At 40.3% G+C, this 20,768-nt stretch overlaps 1 protein-coding gene across 1 annotated transcript in view; it reads right to left on the bottom strand.

Moving 5' to 3' along the window:
• Window positions 1–4,481: 4,481 nt before the first annotated feature.
• The window catches only part of papss1 (3'-phosphoadenosine 5'-phosphosulfate synthase 1), a 76,971-nt gene continuing 60,684 nt past the window's right edge, over window positions 4,482–20,768 (bottom strand). Inside the window, exons 10-12 of the mRNA XM_063046810.1 lie at window positions 19,102–19,370; window positions 7,338–7,567; window positions 4,482–5,612 (exon numbers count right to left, since the gene is read on the bottom strand). Of these exons, the coding sequence (XP_062902880.1) occupies window positions 5,474–5,612; window positions 7,338–7,567; window positions 19,102–19,370 (638 nt within the window). The 3' untranslated portion in view covers window positions 4,482–5,473. The remainder of the gene's footprint in view (window positions 5,613–7,337; window positions 7,568–19,101; window positions 19,371–20,768) is intronic.

Below are 20,768 nucleotides of genomic sequence, written 5' to 3'. Positions count from 1 at the left end.
TCAACCTAAGCAAGGCTGCAGGACCGGATGGTGTCAGTACCAGGGTGCTCAAAGCCTGTGCCCCTCAGCTATGTGGAGTACTTCGCCATGGCTTCAACCTGAGCCTGAGTCTCCAGAGGGTTCCAGTGCTGTGGAAGACATCCTGCCTCGTCCCTGTGCCGAAGATGCCGTGCCCCAGTGACCTCAATGACTACAGACCAGTGGCATTGACCTCCCACATCATGAAGACCCTGGAGAGACTTGTTCTGGAGCTGCTCTGGCCTACGGTTAGGCCACACTTAGATCCCCTCCAGTTCACCTACCAGCCCCGACTAGGAGTTGAGGATGCCATCGTCTACCTGCTGAACCATGTCTACGCCCACCTGGACAAGCCAGTGAGCACTGTGAAGGTCATGTTTCTTGGCTTCTCCAGTGCATTCAACACCATCCACCTGTTCTGCTGAGGGAGAAGCTGACAGCAATGCAGGTGGATGCTTCCCTGGTGTCATGGATTATTGATTACCTGACTGGCAGACCACAGTACATGTGCTTGCAACACTGTGTGTCAGACAGAGTGATCAGCAGCACTGGGGCTCCACAGGGGACTGTCTTGTCTCCCTTTCTCTTCACCATTTACACCTCGGACTTCAACTACTGCACAGAGTCTTGCCATCTTCAGAAGTTTTCTGATGACTCTGCCATAGTTGGATGTATCAGCAAGGGAGATGAGGCTGAGTACAGGGCTACGGTAGGAAACTTTGTCACATGGTGTGAACAGAATTATCTGCAGCTTAATGTGAAAAGGACTAAGGAGCTGATGGTGGACCTCAGGAGGGCTAAGGCACCGGTGATGCCTGTTTCCATCCAGGGGGTCAGTGTGGACATGGTGGAGGATTACAAATACCTGGGGATACACATTGACAATAAACTGGACTGGTCAAAGAACACTAAGGCTGTCTACAAGAAGGGTCAGAGCCGTCTCTATTTCCTGAGGAGACTGAGGTCCTTTAACATCTGTCAGACGATGCTGAGGATGTTCTACGAGTCTGTGGTGGCCAGTGCTATCATGTTTGCTGTTGTGTGCTGGGGCAGCAGGCTGAGGGTAGCAGACACCAACAGAATCAACAAACTCATTCGTAAGGCCAGTGATGTTGTGGGGATGGAACTGGACTCCCTGACTGTGGTGTCTGAAAAGAGGATGCTGTCCAAGTTGCATGCCATCTTGGACAATGTCTCCCATCCGCTACATAATGTACTGGTTGGGCACAGGAGTACATTCAGCCAGAGACTCATTCCACCGAGATGCAACACTGAGCGTCATAGGAAGTCATTCCTGCCTGTGGCCATCAAACTTTACAACTCCTACCTTGGAGAGTCAGACACCTTGAGCCAATAGGCTGGTCCTGGACTTATTTCCTGGCATAATTTACATATTATTTTTTAATTATTTATGGTTTTATATTGCTGTATTTATACTCTATTCTTGGTTGGTGCAACTGTACTGAAAACCAATTTCCCTCAGGATCAATAAAGTATGACTACGACTATGACTAGATTGTTAAGGAGGAAGATTTAACAGTGTCTTCTGACAGTTCTAATCAAAAGGACAGGATGCCACGGGATCAACTCCTTGGTATGATGCAATTTGCTTACCTTTCTGAATATAAACCATAACCTACAGATCAGAACCATGTCACAGAACGAAGTCCTGCCCTGTGATAAAGGTTTTCTTTTAGTATTGGGCATCTGCAGTACACTGGGCTGATCGGGGTGGCACAATAGTGCAATGCTTTACACCATCAGCTGCAATTTGGGGTTTGATTCGCAATGCTGTCTACAGAGTTTGTACCTTCTCCTCATGATCACGTGTTTCCTCCAAGTCCACCAATTTCGTCCCATGTTCAAAAGACAGCCAGTAAGGGTTATTGAGCTGTAGACACGCTATGTTGGTGCGAACATGTGGTGACAATTGTGGGCTGGCCAGCACAATCCTTGATTTGATTTGGCACAAACCATGTATTTCACTCCGTTTCTATGTACATGTGACAAATAAAGCTAATCTTTTATCTAAGCAACACACATCAAAGTTGCTGGTGAACGCAGCAGGCCAGGCAGCATCTCTAGAAAGAGGTACAGTCGACGTTTCAGGCCGAGACCCTTGGTCAGGACCCTCCCCCTGTCCTGACGAAGGGTCTTGGCCTGAAACATCCACTGTATCTCTTCCTGGAGATGCTGCCTGGCCTGCTGCGTTCATCAGCAACTTTGATGTGTGTTGCTTGAATTTCCAGCATCTGCAGAATTCCTGTTGTTTGCGTTTTAATCTTTTATCTTTTTATTTAATCTGAATATTGCAGTCCGTAGTGGAGGGAGTGAATAGTTGTCAGTTGGGGAGTGGTGCGATGCTTTACCCTAGAATTATTACAATTTTGTTCATACATTCTCATCTGTCGAAGTGGTATTTGGAATTAGTAATAGTTCCAAATGCATATGGGGAATATGTCAGAATTGCAAAATTTCCTGATGCACGTCGAACCGACAAATGATGTAAATCTATTTATGTGGTTACTTTTTCATTTGTCTTAAAGCATCTGCAACTTGCACTCAAGTGTGAATAAAATCAGATTACAAAGTTCACATGGGTTTAACCACCTTAAACCCTAGCTTCCATTGAATTAGAGAATTCTGCCATTGTAAATATTGCTTCAATCCACAAGCTCAAAATGCTTTGCATCTTATTTTACAAAACACGAGGTTCTGATTCATATTAAAACTCTCACACTTTCTACTCTTACCTATGCTAAGTGCTTCATCATTTTCTCCTACGCAAGTTAACAGAAAAGATGCCAATTCATCCGTATCAGAGATCAGAGTCCTTCCTGTGAGACCAAGAGCTTACTTGCAGCTGAATGCAAAACAGATGCCAACATTAGAGCTTAGCTCTAATGAAGTCTGATAACCAAAGGATTCAAATTCAAATCTGCAAAACATCTCTTGTCAAGTATGTCTAAATCCTAGTCAAACTCATGCCCTGTTTACAGTGGTCAATTCTGCAGCTGCTCAGCAGTAAATTGTCAATTCCAACCCTATGATCTAATGGGAATAAACTACATCTAGATTTTACCAAATCAAATCATCCCAAACTGAAAGAAACAGCTTTTTTGCTATAGCAAAATCTTTCATAAATTACAATATCACTGTATATTATGGCCTTCATCATATCCTGGAGGACTTTACTGCTGCTGAGTACATTTATTGTACTGATTGTTCATTGCAAGGATGTAATATTTGTGGTAAAGTGACCCAGTATAGGTTGAATTATTTCATTACAACTTATTGCAGACTATTTTAATACAAAGGCAGATACTTTAAGTCAAATTTTATATTTGGACTATATAAATACTGTATTCAGTTTTAAAATAGCATTGTTTCCTATTAATACTCTACTTTGAATTGAGAGATGAAGGGTGCAATGACCCTAGATCAAGATGAGGGGTTACTTAATACAAAACTAAGCATGGATTTTACTATTCTCATAAAGGTGGAGGAGGGAAAGCATGAAGATCAGAGGAAGCTGACTTCAGGAGAGTACTGTTGAAAGTCTTTTGAAATATGATATAAAGGCAGATTAGTTTAACATGTCAAGTATATCTACTATGAAAACTTGTGGCTATCAAATCAATGTAGTGCTGCAAATACAATAGCTGATCAGAAGCACAACTTTGAACAGGAAGTCACTTCTAGGTAACTGAAAACCCATGAACTCAAACAGACTGGAGATGGTGATAAAGCTGGGGTTGACTCAGCTGATTAGATCTACTAAATAGAGAGGATGATGCCTATTTACAGATTGGTGAGTGCACAGCTGATCACGGAGAAGGCAAGAGGCTACCTTCTCTAATCCATTTGGAAACAGTTTAAATAAAACTGACAATATAATTTTCAGTAAGAAACTTCTCCATGGATTCTGATATAAAGTACACAGACCTATTGTGATGGTTGCATTTGACACAGAATCCCATTACATTACACACATCAAATGGAATTTGATTAAATGTCTTTGATTTCTGTTTACAAAAGTGTCTAGTTCTGGCTACATTTTGGTACATAATTCTCAGTCAGTATGGCTCAAAGCATGTCTGAAGCCTTGGAAAGTCAAACAGACTCTGTGCACAGAGAAATAAATCATGAGATAATACACTGCCGAAGGCATGGTCATTTTTGTTTATGGATAACTCCTCAAATACTTCTATAGCAGAAGAGAGTTTAAAGAATGGGATTGGCTGTGGCAACCCCTTGATTCAACAACAGTCTCAATGGCCATCATGAGATACTGATGGACCACAAATATCATTACAATCAAATGCTCATGTGAAAAACTAAACCTAAATGCAGCACACCCCTGGCTGAACGTGAAATAAGAGAAGAAAAGATAAGAGTTTTATACACCACCTTGAAAATCTGAAGAGGAATTTTGGAATCAAAATTAAGCACTCTAACAATAGTTGAATTCAATGAAAGACCAGCTTTATTACAGCGGCACATATCAAGCAAACCTCATCATGGCAATAACTGCACACATGACTGTGAACGATAGGTTTTCAAATTACATGACCAATTATGCAACATCGTTACACTTGATTTTACCATGCCCACTTTACAGCTAGGTTTATAGTTAGGTTTGGAAGTCCCATGGGTTTTCACCAGTCTACCTCATGTATTTGACACCTACAATTAATAAATCAGACATTAATTGGGTTTGGACATTTATTGGGTTTTACTGGAAGTCCCAAACTGATGGCCTAATGTGAAAGGCACCTGTAAAATGTCAAATCATTTACAATTCTGAGTTGTATATCCTTCACTGCAATAATCCATTCTCTACTGCAGTATCTGCTAAAACCCGAAATGCTCAGGAGAGGCATGACCTTAACTGTAGTGTGGCAACACACCAGCTGCTTTGCAATCAAAGAGCCCTTTTGGCTTTCATTACGCCTTTCAAATCAAAATTGTTAAAGAAATTTAAAAGATAAAAAAAATTTTATTCTGTATCTGGAGGAGAAGGGGTTGGAAGTTAAAAGACAGCCATGTCTACATACGATAAAACCCAGCAGAGAAATTTAAAAAAAACATTAAACAAAAGCTAAGTAATCTTAATGAATAAACAGCGACATCTTTAAATTTGCTACAGTTGAAAGCTCAACCCATCGAATGCCCTTGACTTTTAATGCTAGTTTGAACTGGAAATGTCAACACGAGATAAAGGTAATAGAAACAGAAAACATGGCAAGTCAAAGAAAGGAAGAATAGTGGGAAGAGCAACTCTATAGGTCCTGATATGTAATAAAGCTCATAAGACTTGTGCAGACAGTAATGTGGCTTCAGGAAGAACACTGGTTCCTAAGAAACATCAATAAAATTGCTGGAACTCTTGCTCTGTGTGTGGTCCCCTGCTATCAATTATGGAACTGTTGTGTTACATTTCTGCTGTTCCCATCTACATCTTTTCCAAGGACTTATAGTATTCAGTGAGGACTGCCCATGCTTTCGAAGCCATGAATCCTTCTGGTGGGTTCACTCCTTCTTGTGCTAATTTACGCATGCGCGTTCCAGAAATAAAGTCAAAGTCTTCATGGCTTTAAATTAGAAAATGTGAAGATTAAAGGAAGTATATTGTACACAAAATACATAACATTTATTTCTGCCATATTTATTTGCTTCAAACTAAAAATCAATAAACAATTTATATAATGAGCTGGGTAAGACTATAAAGCTTTCACAGCATGCAGTGAAAATAGCAGCATCATTTTAGTTAATTCACTGCAGCCCTTTTACAAATAATCTTGGTGAGATCACTTCCCTCTTGAAATGTTTTTTTTCTATAAAAGGTTTTCTTTTTCTGAGGGTTTGTCATCCTCTAATATTTTTTTTAAAATTCTCTTTCTCCCCTTGTGGTCTATCCTGGTTTGCAGCTGAGATGGTGGGTGGGCAATCTGTTTCCAGATCTCTGCCAATACATCACTGAAGACTGTCTGCTAGGAGGCATGAAACAGCAACTCAGTTGCCTTGCCTCTGACCAATGAAGTACCATGCTTTCACATCACCTCTAAAATATAACGCAGGGTTGAGAAGGTCAACCGGTATTTCGATACTGTGTGTCATTGTGCTTTGGTGCTTTGCATTTAATAGTTCATTCACTTTAACCGCTTGTGCACTGTTTCTCAAGGGGAGTTACTTTCAAGAGCACCAAAATTGTCCTCTATTACATGTCATGTGATAATGAATGTGCATAATATTTGTCTTTCAAATTTTAGTTACATTGAATTGAATGGAGTAAAGTGAGGTTCAATGTGAAATTTACCATTTATCACATACAAACAAGAATGACTTTCTACCTCTGAAACCTGCATTGGTGCTCAAAGGCCTAGTGCAGATTCCTGGGATTACCCACTGTACATCCCCATACCCTGAAAAATAAGCTTTCATAACATTTTGTTTCTGATTACTTTTCTATCCCTGCTGTTATACTCTCATTTGGTTCTGTGCTTCAATTTTGTTGACGTCTATTATGTGGAACTTTATCAATTGCTTTTGGGAAGATACCATATCAACTACATTTACTACATCAGTTGTCTCTCACACTTGATCACAAAACTATATCAAGTGAGTTACACATGATATAACTGAAGCAAATGTAGGCTTTCTCTAATCAACTCACCTTTGTTCAAGTTTCTACTTATTCTGATCGGTTCTACAATTTCCATTGTTGCTCTAAACTACCATTCAATTAGACTGCAACCAAAATTCACCTTCGTTTTGTTTAATGCCTTTGATCCACATACTTTGATATCCCTTTGTACAAAAATCTAATCACCTTCATATCGAAAGCTACACCTGCTTAGCTAAATGCTTCTATCATCACATCATTGCAAACAGCTAATATGTATCACAAGATATGGTATACTTTTTTTTTGGAGTAATATAGGAAGCTCTAAATATTATACTAGGTTTGGGGTTCACCATTATCAAGTTCACCTATTTGAGTAGATTTTAGTGACTAGAATACAATTAAGACACTGAGATTCTGCAAACTGTTCCAGTTGCAAATTCATCTATACGTTATAATAAGCAACTTAAATTTCTTCCATTCTATTTGGTGTTCACTGCCTTCAGCTGTTCAGGGGAACTGATTAGATTTTGTCTTTTTAAAAAAATATATATTTTTTTCCTTTGTTCTTTTACCAGTTAGATCTCCTATACCACAAACCATTCTGGAACAGCAACTTCCAATTTCTCTGCATCCTAGTTTTACGAGGTTTATTTACAGCTTTCACATATTTAACCACGTAATTTATACTTACTGTTCAGGGTCATAGTAGTCCATACATTTCTTCTGCTTATTATATGCAGCCACACGGAATGGGACAATTTCCAGGGACAACAGGCCTGGGGCCATAGTCAGTACTTTTGCCCCATGTGTTGGCTCATACAAGTCCTTCTTGGTCTCAGGATGCGGCATGCCTGCTGGGTCTCGGCCTACAATGTAGAAATTGGCTCCTGCAATCATGCGTGCCCTGCAGTGCCACTGGACCTATGAACAACATATTAAAAAAAACACAAAATTGGATGACACAAACTACTCATTTTCCTTTTGTTACTGAGCCACTCTTGTTAGGCTGTTTTAGGTAACTTTTTTTTATTCTTTCTTACTTCTCTTCTAATATTTGTATATCTGTGCATTTGCAATGCCCTGTAACACTGTAATTTCCTTTGGGATCAATAATGTACTCGCCATATGTTGATTTTGCCTTCCAGTTCTCAGGTATCTACAATTTAATCTCATGCTAGAAAATATCATTTGTTGATGACTTCCATCAAATGTGTGCACTGTGGGTTGTAAGATTCTGCTGCGTGCACACTAGGCCTCAATTTTTTTTCTTGAAGAGTGGAGTGACATTTCAATTTTCTATTTCTCTAGAACCATTCCAGAATCCTGAGTTACAGTGCATATGGACCAGGTGATTTATCTATCTTCAGACCTTTCATCTTCCCAAGCATCTTCGCATTAGTAATAGCAACAACACTCACTTCTGTCCTGACATTCTCGAATTTCTGGAATATTTCTAGTGTCTTCCAGTGAAGAATGATGCAAAATAATTATTGTTCCTCTGCCATTTCCTCATTCTCCATTACTACCTCTCCAGCATCATTTTCCAGATGTCCGATATCGACTTTCACCTCTCTTTTACTCTTCATGTATTTGAAATAAATACTTTTGATATCCTCTTTATATTTCTGGCTAGCATCCCTTCATAGTTTCTTTACTCTCATTAAAGCTTTCTTATTGCCTTCTGTTGGTTTTTAAAAGCTTCCTAGTCCTCTAACTCCTGCTATATGGTATGCCCTCCTCTTTGTTTTTATGCTGTTTTTGACTTTCCTTGTCAACTACAGTTGCCTCATCCTCCCTTTAGAATACTTCATCTTTGGAGTGTATCTATTTTGCACCTTCTGAATTGTCACCAGAAACTCTAGACATTGTTGTTTTGCCATCATCCCTGATAGTGTCATCTTCCAATCAATCTTGGCCAGCTCCTCTCTCATGCCCCTGTAATTCCTTTTACTCCACTGCAATACTGATACATCTGACTTTACCTTCTCCCTCAAACTGCAGGATGAATTCTATCATAATATGATCACTGCGTCCTAAGGGTTCCTTTAGCTTAAGCTCCCTAATCAAAATTGGTTCACTACACAACACCCAATCCAGAATTGCTTTTCCCCTAGTGGGCTGAACCATAAGCTGCTCTAAAAAGCCGTCTCATAGGCATTCTACAAATTCCTTCTTGGAATCCAGCACCAACCTGATTTTCTCCAATCTACCTGTATACTGAAATCCCACATGACTATCGTAGCACTGCCCCTTTCACACACCTTTTCTACCTCCTGTTGTAATTGGTACCTAAATCCTGACTACTGTTCTGAAGCCTGCATACAAAAGGGAAGGAGGACACTACCGTGGCTGACAAGTGAAGTCAGAGCCAAAGAAGAATCAAAAGAGAGGGCATATAAGGAAAGCAGAGCTAGTGGGAAGACAGAGCATTGGGGCACTTTTAAAAACTTGCAGAAGGAAACTAAGGAGGTCATTCGGAAGGGAAAAGATGAATTATGAGACGAAGCTGGCAACTAATAACAAAGAAGATACGAAAAGCTTTTTTTAAGTACAAACGTTTGTATATAAAGGGTAAAAGGGAGTCGAGGGTAGATATAGGACCAATACGAAAAGACACTGGAAATATTATAATAAGAGATGCAGAGATGACAGAGGATCTGAATGCGTATTTTGCATCAGTCTTCACAGTGGTAGACATCTGCAGTATACCGGACATTCAAGAGTGTCAGGGAAGTGAGGTTTGTGCAGTGAAAATTATGACTGAGAAGGTGCTCAGGAAGCTTAATGGTCTGAGGGTGGATAAATCTCCTGGACCTGATGGAATGCACCCTCAGGTTCTGAAGGATGTAGCTGGAGAGATTGTGGTGGCATTCATGATGATCTTTCAAGAATCCATAGATTCTGGCATTGTACTGGATGACTGGAAAATTGCAAATGTTACTCTGCTATTTAAGAAGGGTGGGAGGCAGCAGAAAGGAAACTATAGACCTGCTAGCCTAACTTCATTAGGAAATTGTTGGAATCGATTGTTAGGGATATGATTTCGAAGAACCTGGAGGCACAGGCCAAAGCCAGCATGGTTTCCTGGAAGGAAGATCCTGCCTGACAAAGCTACTGCAATTCTTTGAGGAAATTACAAGCGGGGTAGACAAAAGAGATGCAGTAGACGGGGTGTACTTGGATTTTCAGAAGGCCTTTGACAAGGTGCCGCACATGAGACTGCTTAGTAAGATAAGAGCCCATGGAATTACGGGGAAGTTACTAGTGTGGGTGGAGCATTGGCTGGTCAGCAGAAAACAGGGAGTGCAAATAAAGGGATCCTATTCTAGCTGGCTGCCGGTTACCAGTGGAGTTCCACAGGGGTCGGTGTTGGGACCGCTGCTTCTTACGATGTATGTCAATGATTTAGACTATGGTATTAACGTATTTGTGGCTAAATTTGCCGATGATACAAAGACAGGTGGAGGAGCAGTTAGTGTTCAGGAAGCAGAAATCCTGCAGAGAGACATAGATCGTTTAGGGGAATGGGTAAAGAAGTGACAAATGAAATACAATGTTGGTCATGCACTTTGGTGGAAGAAATAAATGGGCAGACTATTATGTAGATGGGGAGAGAATTCAAAATGCAGAGGTGCAAAGGGACGTGGGAGTCCTTGTGCAAGATACTCTAAAGGTTAACCTCCAGGTTGAATCGGTTGAGAAGAAGGCGAATGCAATATTGCTATTTATTTCTAGAGGTTTAGAATATAAGAGTAGGGATGATGCTGAGGCTCTATAAGGCACTCGTGAGACCACACTTGGAGTATTGTGTGCAGTTTTGGGCTCCTTATTTTAGAAAGGATATACAGACGCTGGAGAGGGTTCAAAGAAGATTCACAAGAATGATTCCAGGAATGAAAGGGTTACCGTATGAGGAGCGTCTGACAGCTCTTGGACTGTATTCCCTGGAGTTCAAGAGAATGGGGGGGGGGGGGAGAGAATCTCATAGAAACATTCCAAATGTTAAAAGGCCTGAACAGATTAGATATGGCAAAGTTATTTCCCATGGTAGAGGATTCTAGGACAAGAGGGCACGACTTTAAGATTAAAGGATGTCCTTTTAGAACTGAGATGCAGAGAAATTACTTTAGTCAGAAGGTGGTAAATCTGTGGAATTTGTTGCCACGAGGTTCCCCCTCAGGTTCAGATGCAAATCCTCCTTTTTCTACAGGTTATACCTTCCCCAGAAAAGATCCCAATAATCCAGAAATCCTGCCCATTACACCAATTATTCAGCCAAGCATTCGTCTGCCAAGTTATCCTATTCTTACCCTCACAGGCATGTGGCACAGACAGCAAACCAGAAATCATTACCCTGGAGGTCTTGCTTTTCAGCTTTCTACCCAACTCCCTACATTTTCTTCAGAACCTCCCCCCATTTCCTACTTATGTTGTCAGTACCAATATGTACTATGACTTCCGGCTGTTCAACCTCCCCCCTTTAGAATACTGTGGGCCTTATTCATGACATCCCAGACCCTGGTACTTGGGAGGCAAAATACTACTGGGCGTCTATCACATCCACAGAACCTTCTGTCTGCTGCCCTAACTATGGAATCCCCTATCACTATTGCACTCTTCTCCCACTTTCTTCTGAACCACAGAGACTGACACAGGACCAGAGATCAGGTCACTGTGGTTTCCCCCGTTAGGTTGCTTCCCTCAACAGAATCCAAAGAAGAATACTTATTATTGAAGGGAACGGCTACAGAGGTACTCCACATTGATTGTCTATTCCCTTTCTCCCTCCTGAAAGTTACCCAGCTACTGCTTCCTACAACTCAGGGGTGAATACCTCCCTGTAACTCCCATCCATCAGCTCCACTGCTCACAGAGGGAACATACCACTAACACTAACCACCGACTCATTTTCAGCACACTAGCTATGTACTAACAGGAAAAAAAACTTACTAGAAACGTACTTAGAACTACTGAACCCAGGACATGCCATCTCCTCATTGCTACCATTGCCCAAGGAGGAGTTACAGGAACATGAAGAGACACACTCAACATTTCCAAGAACAGCTTCTTCCCCTCCACCATTGGATTTCTGAATGGACAATGAACCCCTGTACACTACCGCAGCTTGGGAAAAACAAAGGCTGTTTCTTAACTGATAGTCTGAAACCAAACAATTGTGGAAGAAAATGCCTGTTTGTTTTCCAATCTGTATGAGAAAACAGGATGTTGTGAAGGTAGTTCTGTTGAGTAAATGATAGTAGGACGTACAATACTCAGTTGTGTTCCCCAGTTAAAAGCCCCACTTCTCATCCCGCTCACTGGCTAAAATGCAGTTATCAATAAAAAATGTTTATGGGTACACTGTTTACATTACATAGAAACGATACAATATTTTTAAAGTAACATGCTTTGAAATGGGGTAATGAAAAGAGGCATAAAACTTCAAGCCTGCTCTTTTTACAGATCTAGAATTTGAAATGGGCATATGTATACTCAATCCTGTAGGTTATGATCAATGGTCTGTGTAATATATAAACAATGGTTTCTAAAGCTTCAGTAATTATAATTACTATGTGCAATTTTGTACCCATCCCCAAAACCCATTAAGGATACACTCTCAGGAACTATGAAGTTAACTTCCTATATTATTGCTCTCTAGGTGTGAAATATCCTGTTCTCAATATGCCGTTTTGTTACTACAAATGTCAAGCACGCCAAATCAATTTTCCATCTGTACAAAGTAGCAATACAGGATGTGGCAACTGTCATATCCACAACTTTGGCAGCACAATGACGGCTCTACCACAAACTGTTCTGGAACTGGGATATTACGGGTGGATTCAATAACAAAACCAGCACATTGGCTTAATTAGTCAAAAATGTTGTGCATGGTTATATCAACAACACCAACATTCTAAGCTCAATTAAATAGTAAATCACACTTGAACCAATTGTGTGAAGGCTGGCAGCCTCAAATCTACTAGAATTTTACAGCTACACTATTAATTCTAGCATTTCCTTACATCAGGAAAATCATGACAATGATATTAATTTGGGAAAGTACAAATAAGTGTTTACTTAATACTTTGTACACAGTGAACTACCAAATAAAAATACTAATGACAACACCTATCTTTTCCAACAGGTGTCCAGTAATTCATATACAGATCTCCCCACTGGCTCATTAGAAAATTTTAAAGTTACTTGTGTTAAAGATCATTCTATAATACCAATGCATTGGGCAAATTTGTTTTTTTGCTGGACATCCTTTATACAAAAGGGTGAAGAATGAACATCCTGTAATGCAGATATGTCCAACAAATCTCCATAAGGATATAAATACGAACACGAGGAGGCTAATTGTTCCCTTAAAACTGTACCACTGTGCATTACACTTACATGTTGACATCATACATTTCCCATTCTAGGACACCCCAGATTCCTTAATACAAAACAGTAAGACATAGAAGTTGAATTAGGCCATTCGGCCCATCAAGTATGTGCTGCCATTTGATAATGACAGACTTATTTTCCCTCTCATTATTCAGGTAGATTGAGATTTTAAAGGCAGAGCTTCGTGGCAATTCCTCTGAGTTGAGGAGCTACCTATCAGCAAGAGGGGTTCATTAGAAAGGGCTAATAAAAATAATGCAGGTGCAAGCAGAGCAGCAATTCTTTTGACTGTGCCAGTGTTTAGAACGGCTTTGGCTCATCAGGGTTGGGCAAGGTATAGTATCTTGTAAGTTATTCTCTTTCTGTTCTTATTTGTTCATTCCTCAGCTGTTAGGACATAGTAATTTAGTGAGAATGGTTCCAGGGGCAGTGTTTTGCACTGTGTGGGGAAGTGGGAAGTCTGGGAGACCTGCTGGTTGGCAGGTGAATGCACGGCTGAGGAACTCATGCAGGGGATCAGATTTATGGATCATTGGGGTCTCTTCTGGGAAAAGCACAACATGTATAAAGGAACAGGTTACACCTGAACCCAAGGGGTTTCAATAACCTTGTGAGCAGGTTAGCTGGAGTTGTTCAGGAGGATTTAAACTAATTTGGCAGGGGAATGGGAACTGGAGTGATAATGCTGAAGATGAGATAGTTGGTTTACAAACAGAAGCAATATGTAGTGAGGAGAGGCTATTGATAGGGAAAAATTGCAGTCAACAGAATGAGTTGCAACACAAAAGGTGGCCAAAATCGAAGAGGGTGAATACAGAACTCAAGGTGTTATATTTCAATGCATGCAGTGTACAGAATAAGGTAGATGAATGTGTACCACAGTTACAGATTGGCATGTATGATGCTGTAGGCATCACTGAATCATGGCTGAAAGAAAATTACAGCTGGTCGCTTAATGTCCAGGGAGATACATTGGCTTTGACAGAGACAGGAATGAGAGGGGACAGCAGTGCTCTGTTGGTAAAAACACTAAATCAAATCATTTGAAAGAGGTGACAAAGGGTTGGAAGGTGTTGAATCATTATGGATAGAGCTAAGGAACAGCAAGGGTAAAAAGACTCTGATGGGAGTTGTATACAGATCCCCAAATAGTAGTAAGGATGAGGTCGACAAATTACAATTGGAGATAGAAAATGCATGCTAAGAGGGCAGTGTTACAATATGCAGGTAGATTGGGAAATTCAGGTTGGTGCTGGATTCCAAGAGGGGTTATTTCTAGAATGCTCACGAAATAGCTTTTTAGAGCAGCTTGTGGTTGAGCGCACTACAGGATCAGCTACTCTGGATTGGGTGTCATGCAATGATCCAGAGTTGATTAGAGAGCTTAAGGTAAAAGAATGCTGAGAGGCACGTGATATTATGATCAAATTCACCCTGAAATATGGGAAGGAGAAGCTAAAGTCAGATGTATCAGTATTACAGTGGAGTAAAGGTAATTGATAGAGGAGTTGGCCAGCAATGGCAAGGATGATGGCAGAACGGCAACAGCGGGAATTTCTGCAAGCAATTCGGAAGGTACAGGATTTATACATCCTAAAGAGGAAGGAGTATTCTAAAGGCAAGATGACACAACTGTGGCTAACAAGAGAAGTCAAAGCCAACATAAATAGAGCAAAAATTAGTGGGAAGTTTTAAAAAGCAACAGAAGTCATTAAGGCAAAGATAGAATATGAAAGTAAACTAGCCAATAATATTAAAGAGAATACCAAAAGTTTCTTCAAATAAAGTGTAAAAGTGAGGTGAGAGTTGATAAGATTACAGGAGAACAATGCTGGAGAGGTAACGATGGGGGACAAGGAAATGATGGATGAACTGAATAAATATTTTGCATCAGTCTTCACTGTGGAAGACAGCACGACTATTGTGAAAGTTCCAGGTATCAGCGGTCATGAAGTGTGTGAAGCTACCATTACTAGAGAGAAGGTCTGAAAGAAGTATTGTGCAGGCATTAATAAAGATCTTTTAAGAATCACTAGATTCTGGAAAGGTTCCAGAAGTCTGGAAAATTGCAAATGTTACCTCATTTTTCAAGAAAGGAGAGGCAGAAGAAAGGAAATTATAGGCCAATTAGTCTGAGTTCAGTGGTTGGAAAGATGCTGGAGTCAATTGTTAAGGATGACGTCCCATGGTACTTGGGGGCACGTGATAAAACAGGCTGCAGTCAGCAAGGTTGACTGACAAATTGGTTTGAAGTCCTGTAAGAAATAACAAGCAGGATAGACAAAGGAGAATTGGTTGATGTTGTGTACTTGGATTTTCAGAAGACCTTCGACAAGACCCAGACATGAGGCTGTAGAACAAACTATGAGCCCATGATATCACAGGAAAGACTCTAGCATGAATATAGCAGTGGCTGGTTGGGCAAAGAAGTGGCAGATGGAATACTGTTTCAGGAAGTGCATGGTCATGCTCTTTGGTAGAAGAAATTGGTTACCTATTTTCTAAACAGAGACAAAATATTAAAAAAAAATGAGCTGCAAAGGGGCTTGGGAGTCCTCCTGTAGGATTCCCTGAAGATTAATTTGCAGGTTGAGTCTGTGGTAAGGAAGGCAAATGCAACGTTAGCATTCATTTCAAGGGAGCTAGAATATAAAAGCAAGGATGTAATGTTGAGACTTTATAAAGCACCGGTGAAGTCTCACCTGGATATTGTGAGCAGTTTTGAGCCCCTCATCTTATAAAGGATGTGCTGAAACTGGAGAGAGTTCAAAGGAGGTTCAAGAAAATCATTCCAGCATTGAATGGCTTGTCATATGAAGAGTACTTGATGGCTCTGGACCTGTATTCACTAGAATTCAAAAGAATGAGGGGTGACCTAATTGAAACCTATTGAATGATGAAAGGCCTTGACTGAGTAGATGTGGAGAGGATGTTTCCTATAGTGGGAGAGTCTAAGGCCAGAGGACATAGCCTCAGAATAGAGGAGTGTTCTTTAATAATGGATATGAGGAGGAATTTCTTTAGCCAGAAAGTGATGAACCTGTGGAATTCTATGTTACAGGCAGCTGTGGAGGCCAAGTATATTTAAGGCAGAGGTTGATGGATTCTTGATTGGTCAGGGCATGAAGAGATACAGGGGAAGGCAGGAAATTGGGGCTGAGAAGAAAATTTGACCAGCCATGATGAAATGGCAAAGCAGACTAAATAGGCCAAATGGCTTAATTCTGCTCCTACACCTAATGCGAGTTTTTGAAGAGGTGACCAGGGTAATTGATGAAGGAAGAGCTGTGGATGTCTACATAGATTTTAGTAAGGTGTTTAACAAGGTCCCTCATGGAAGGCTCATCCAGGAGATGCATGGGATCCATGGTGAATTGAACGTTTAGATTCTGAACTGAAGATAGTAGTGGTTGAAAAAACTAGCTGGAGCTGTCATTAGTGGTGTTCTGCAGGGAATTGTATTGGGATATCTGCTGTTTGTGATGTAAACAAGTGACCTGGATGAAAATGTAAATGGGTAGGTTACTAAGTTTGCAGAAAATATGACGACTGGTGGTGTAGAAGGCTGGCAAAGAATACAAAGGGATGACAATCAGTTGCATATATGGGCGAAGGAATGGCAAACGGAATATAACCCAACCAAATATTAAGTGTTGCACCTTGGTAGGTCAAATGTAAACAGACAGTATACTACTAAGGGCAAGATCCTCAACAGCGTTGATGAGCAGAAGGACCTTGCGTCCAAGTTCATAGCTCCCTGAAAATGGCTACACACGTTAACAGGGTTGGTAAGAAGCCTCATGACATACTTGCCTTTATTAGTCGAGTCACTGAGTTTTCAAATGTCAAAAGTTACATTGCAGAGCTTCATACAACTCTAGTTAGGCTACATCTGAAGTATTGCATACAATCCTGATGAGGTTTATAAGATTACAAGAGGCATAGATAGACAATATCTTTTTCCAAGGTTAAAATGTCTAATACCAGAAGGCATGCACTTAAAGTGAGAGGGGATAATTTCAAAGATGTGAGGGATATGTTTTTACACAGGAAGTGTGGGTGCCTGGAGTGGTGGTACAGACTTTTTAAGAGATGTTTAGATAGGCATATGAATGTGCAGAAAATAGAAGAGCACGAACATTCTGTAGGCAGAACAGATTAGTTTCGTTTGCCATTTGATTACTGATTTACCTGGTTAGACACAACATTGAAGGCCAAATGGCCTGTTCCTGTGCTGTACTGTTGTATGTTCTATGATTTCGATGTTGCTAAGCATCTATTTATAATCTCATAAATCAAAGAGATTATCTCAATTAGCAAATGCCTTTGAATTGGAACAGTATTGCAAAATAGCAATTAAAAAGAAAATACTATTTCTATTGCTTAACCATTATTGGTTCCTTTCACTACACACAAGGCCCTCTTTTCTTTGATAATCACTTACTGGGTATTTTTGAGTTAATTTGAAGTTGATTGCTCAGAACAGTATCAAATATTGCAATCCAAGTGTTAAATGACTGGCAATGAAGCCCAACAAATTTTAAAAATCATTCGACAATATTTTGGCAGAGGTTACCTTGGGATTTGATCACTGACTGAGTGCCCAAAATAAACAGCAGAATTTCAATGGCACATACCTGATTACATTCATGTTCTCGTGCATGGTCAAAAATTAATGATGCAATCAGGATCTTTGAACCTTTCTTTTTCTAGAAACTTCTAATTATTGGTGTCATAACATCAACTAATCTAGCAAATGAATTCTCAATGATCCAGATTGCTTTCCCAAAGTACACTCACTAAATTAGATTCAACTTGTTTAAACTTTGAAAGTGTACCTGATGCAAATAAGTGGAATTTCAGGACAGCACTGTTGACCACGTAACTCATTAGAGACCGTTATGCAAATAACAGCAGCAGGTGGTGAGAAATTAGCTTGTTAAGTGCTGATCAGCTTTCCTTCCACTCCATACTAACATTGCACATTGCTTTGATGTGGCCGGTTTCATCTTAATTATTGTTCCTCTTTTTAACAATGCCTGACATGGAACCATAGCAAATATCTAATCAGCCAATCATGTGGCAGCAACTTAATGCAGAAAAACATGCAGAGATGGTCAAGAGATTCAGTTGTTATTCAGACCAAACATCAGAATGAGGAAAAAATGTGATCTAGGTGACTTTTACCGTGGAATATTTGTTGGTGCCAGATGGGGTGGTTTAGTACTCAAATTACTGATTGCCTGGGATTTTCCTGCATCAGTCTCTAGAATAAAATCTACAATGAATGATACAAAAAATAAAACACATCCAGTGAGTGGCAGTTCTGGGTCAAAAGTGCTTTGTTAATAAGAGAGGTCAGAGCAGAACGACCAGACTGGTTCAAGCTGACAGAACTCAAATAACTATGTGTTACAAGAATGGTGTGCAGGATACCATACTGGGCTCCACCTCCTGTAAGTAAGAAGTGGCTGTGAGGATATAACAAAAGGAAGCCCACTGTCTCTGTGCAGGTCAAACAAGAATGGCCACTCTCACATCAGCACAAAATCTATAATCCTGATAATAACTCTTCAAAGCACACATCCAAGGTATCTGCCTCTATCACCATTTCAGGCAGCATTCTCCAGTACCCTCCTGTTCACATAGATATATTTTATCTTTCCACATTTTGAGAATTATTAGTGCTTTAACAAGTGTGATTTGTTTCTTTTAACCCTTTAGGGCCACAGAGAAAAATATTAGTGTCTAATTTGATCACTTTTTCAAAGATCCAATCCAGCACAATAGGACTGCTGTGCTGTGGGATTCTATGATGATTGTATGTATATATAAAAAAAATCCTTGTGTTTTTAGTAACCTGTTTGGGACCGAGAATTTACTGGCATATAGTATACAATGCATGTCAATTCAAGTGACCAGTCAATTTGAAGAAGGGCACTGAATATCAAAAACCAAAAGGCAAGACATTAATTTGATTTTATAACATTTTCTGCAGTAAAAAAAGATTAATCAATTAAAAACCCGAGATACAGGAGAGGGTGAAGAAGGAGAAGAATCACCTCAGTTGGTCCAGCATACATCATAGGAGAAGGAAAGATGGCCACAACAGTAGATTCTTGTTTAAGAACTCCCTCCTCCAACACAGCAGCATGTTGCTTCATTCGCCATATTAAAGGCACATCATCATCTTTTGTCCAGCCGCCTAATGGATGAAGGAGGAGAACTGGACGTCTGTAGCCACGGTCAATCAATCGCTGAAAGGTATCCTGCATCAGTAGAGCATGCCCATTGTGCACTGGGTTACGTAGCTGAAATGCAAAGACAGCATCTGGAGGGTGGAAACAATTAGGGCATATTTATCTAACTAGAAAAGATCTATTTTAGAAATATTTTAATTACCATTACTGCCACTCCTTGGAAAAAATGTCTCCAAGGTGGTCCACAACCCAAAGTAGTTGGTTAAGCTTTCTGTACAATATGTAGTGCACATCATGCACAAAAATCTTGAGTTTCCTATTTAACTAGACTTTAAAAAACACACACACAGAAGAGTATCAGTGCAGAAGATTACATCATTTTAAGGACAAGCTGCATTCAGTTTCTGCAGCCTTCTGCAATAATTTTTAAAGCACTATATTAGAAACCTGACCCATCTAGGAAGACCAACCATGACCACAGGGTTGAATAATGCCCAGCAATTACATTTTTTTGTGGATTTGGAAGCGGTTGTAAAAATTCAGCTGGATCTTTTGAACACAAGTCTCTAAGATTATGTCCTGGATTATTTCAATTTCGTTAAAAAAAATATAAGCAACTGCTAACAACACTGCATCTAGTTAGGAAGTGGTTATTACACTTTACTAAACAAGTAATTTGGTATGGATGATGGATTACCTCTTTCAGATTAAATAATTTCTGAAGAACTCATTTTCATCTGTATTAGGCAGTTAGGGAATATTGCAGAGTGAGAAATCACGGAGAGAGTTGGAGACAGTTTACTGTGGACTTTACACAGCAGGTTTAAAAAGTGATCGGTACCTGTCGGGCCTTGTCTGCAGAGCAAGAAATTGCTTAAGTTATTAGTAACTTAGCATGGGCCAATAAAAAGAAGTGAGGTGTAAGCAGAGTGGCTATTATGTGAGTGGACTAGTGTTAGAATGGTCAGGCTTCAGCAAGAACAGGTAGAGGTCAAGGGTGCTCAGTCATTTGGAATCATTTAGTTGATTGCAGAACTTAACCTTAGTTAGTAAGAGCCAAAGGTATAACAAGTGTAGATAGGATGGGAGTTAAGGCAGTGAAAGCTCCTCCTGTATAATATTTACATGCAGGATACCCAACAGTCTCCCTGATGACTACATCTGCAGGAAGTGCATCCAACCTCTGCTCCTGACTGACAAGGTCAAGGAACCAGAGCTGGAGCTGGATGTGCTCAGGACTATCTAGCAGGCTGAAAACTTCAGATGAGGCTTTTACTGAGGTAATCAAACTCAGAATGCAGGCTTCTAATAGAAGATGGGTGACCACAAGAAGGAAGCAGAGTAAGCAGTTAGTGCAGGGATCCCCTGTGGCCATTCTCCTCAGCAACAAGTATACTCCTTTGGATAATGCTGGGGGGTGGGGGGGTGGTGGGAGATAACCTAATAGGTTGCAGTAGCAACCAAATCAGTTGCTAGCTCTGCAGCTTGGCAGGGAAGGGTAAAGTCAGGGAGAGTGATAGGAACACGAG

Source organism: Mobula hypostoma, chromosome 4, assembly GCF_963921235.1.
Source record: "Mobula hypostoma chromosome 4, sMobHyp1.1, whole genome shotgun sequence".
Classification (NCBI taxonomy): Eukaryota; Metazoa; Chordata; class Chondrichthyes; order Myliobatiformes; family Myliobatidae; genus Mobula; species Mobula hypostoma.
Note: the sequence above shows the minus strand (reverse complement) of the source record. Positions and strands in the feature narration are given on the sequence as shown.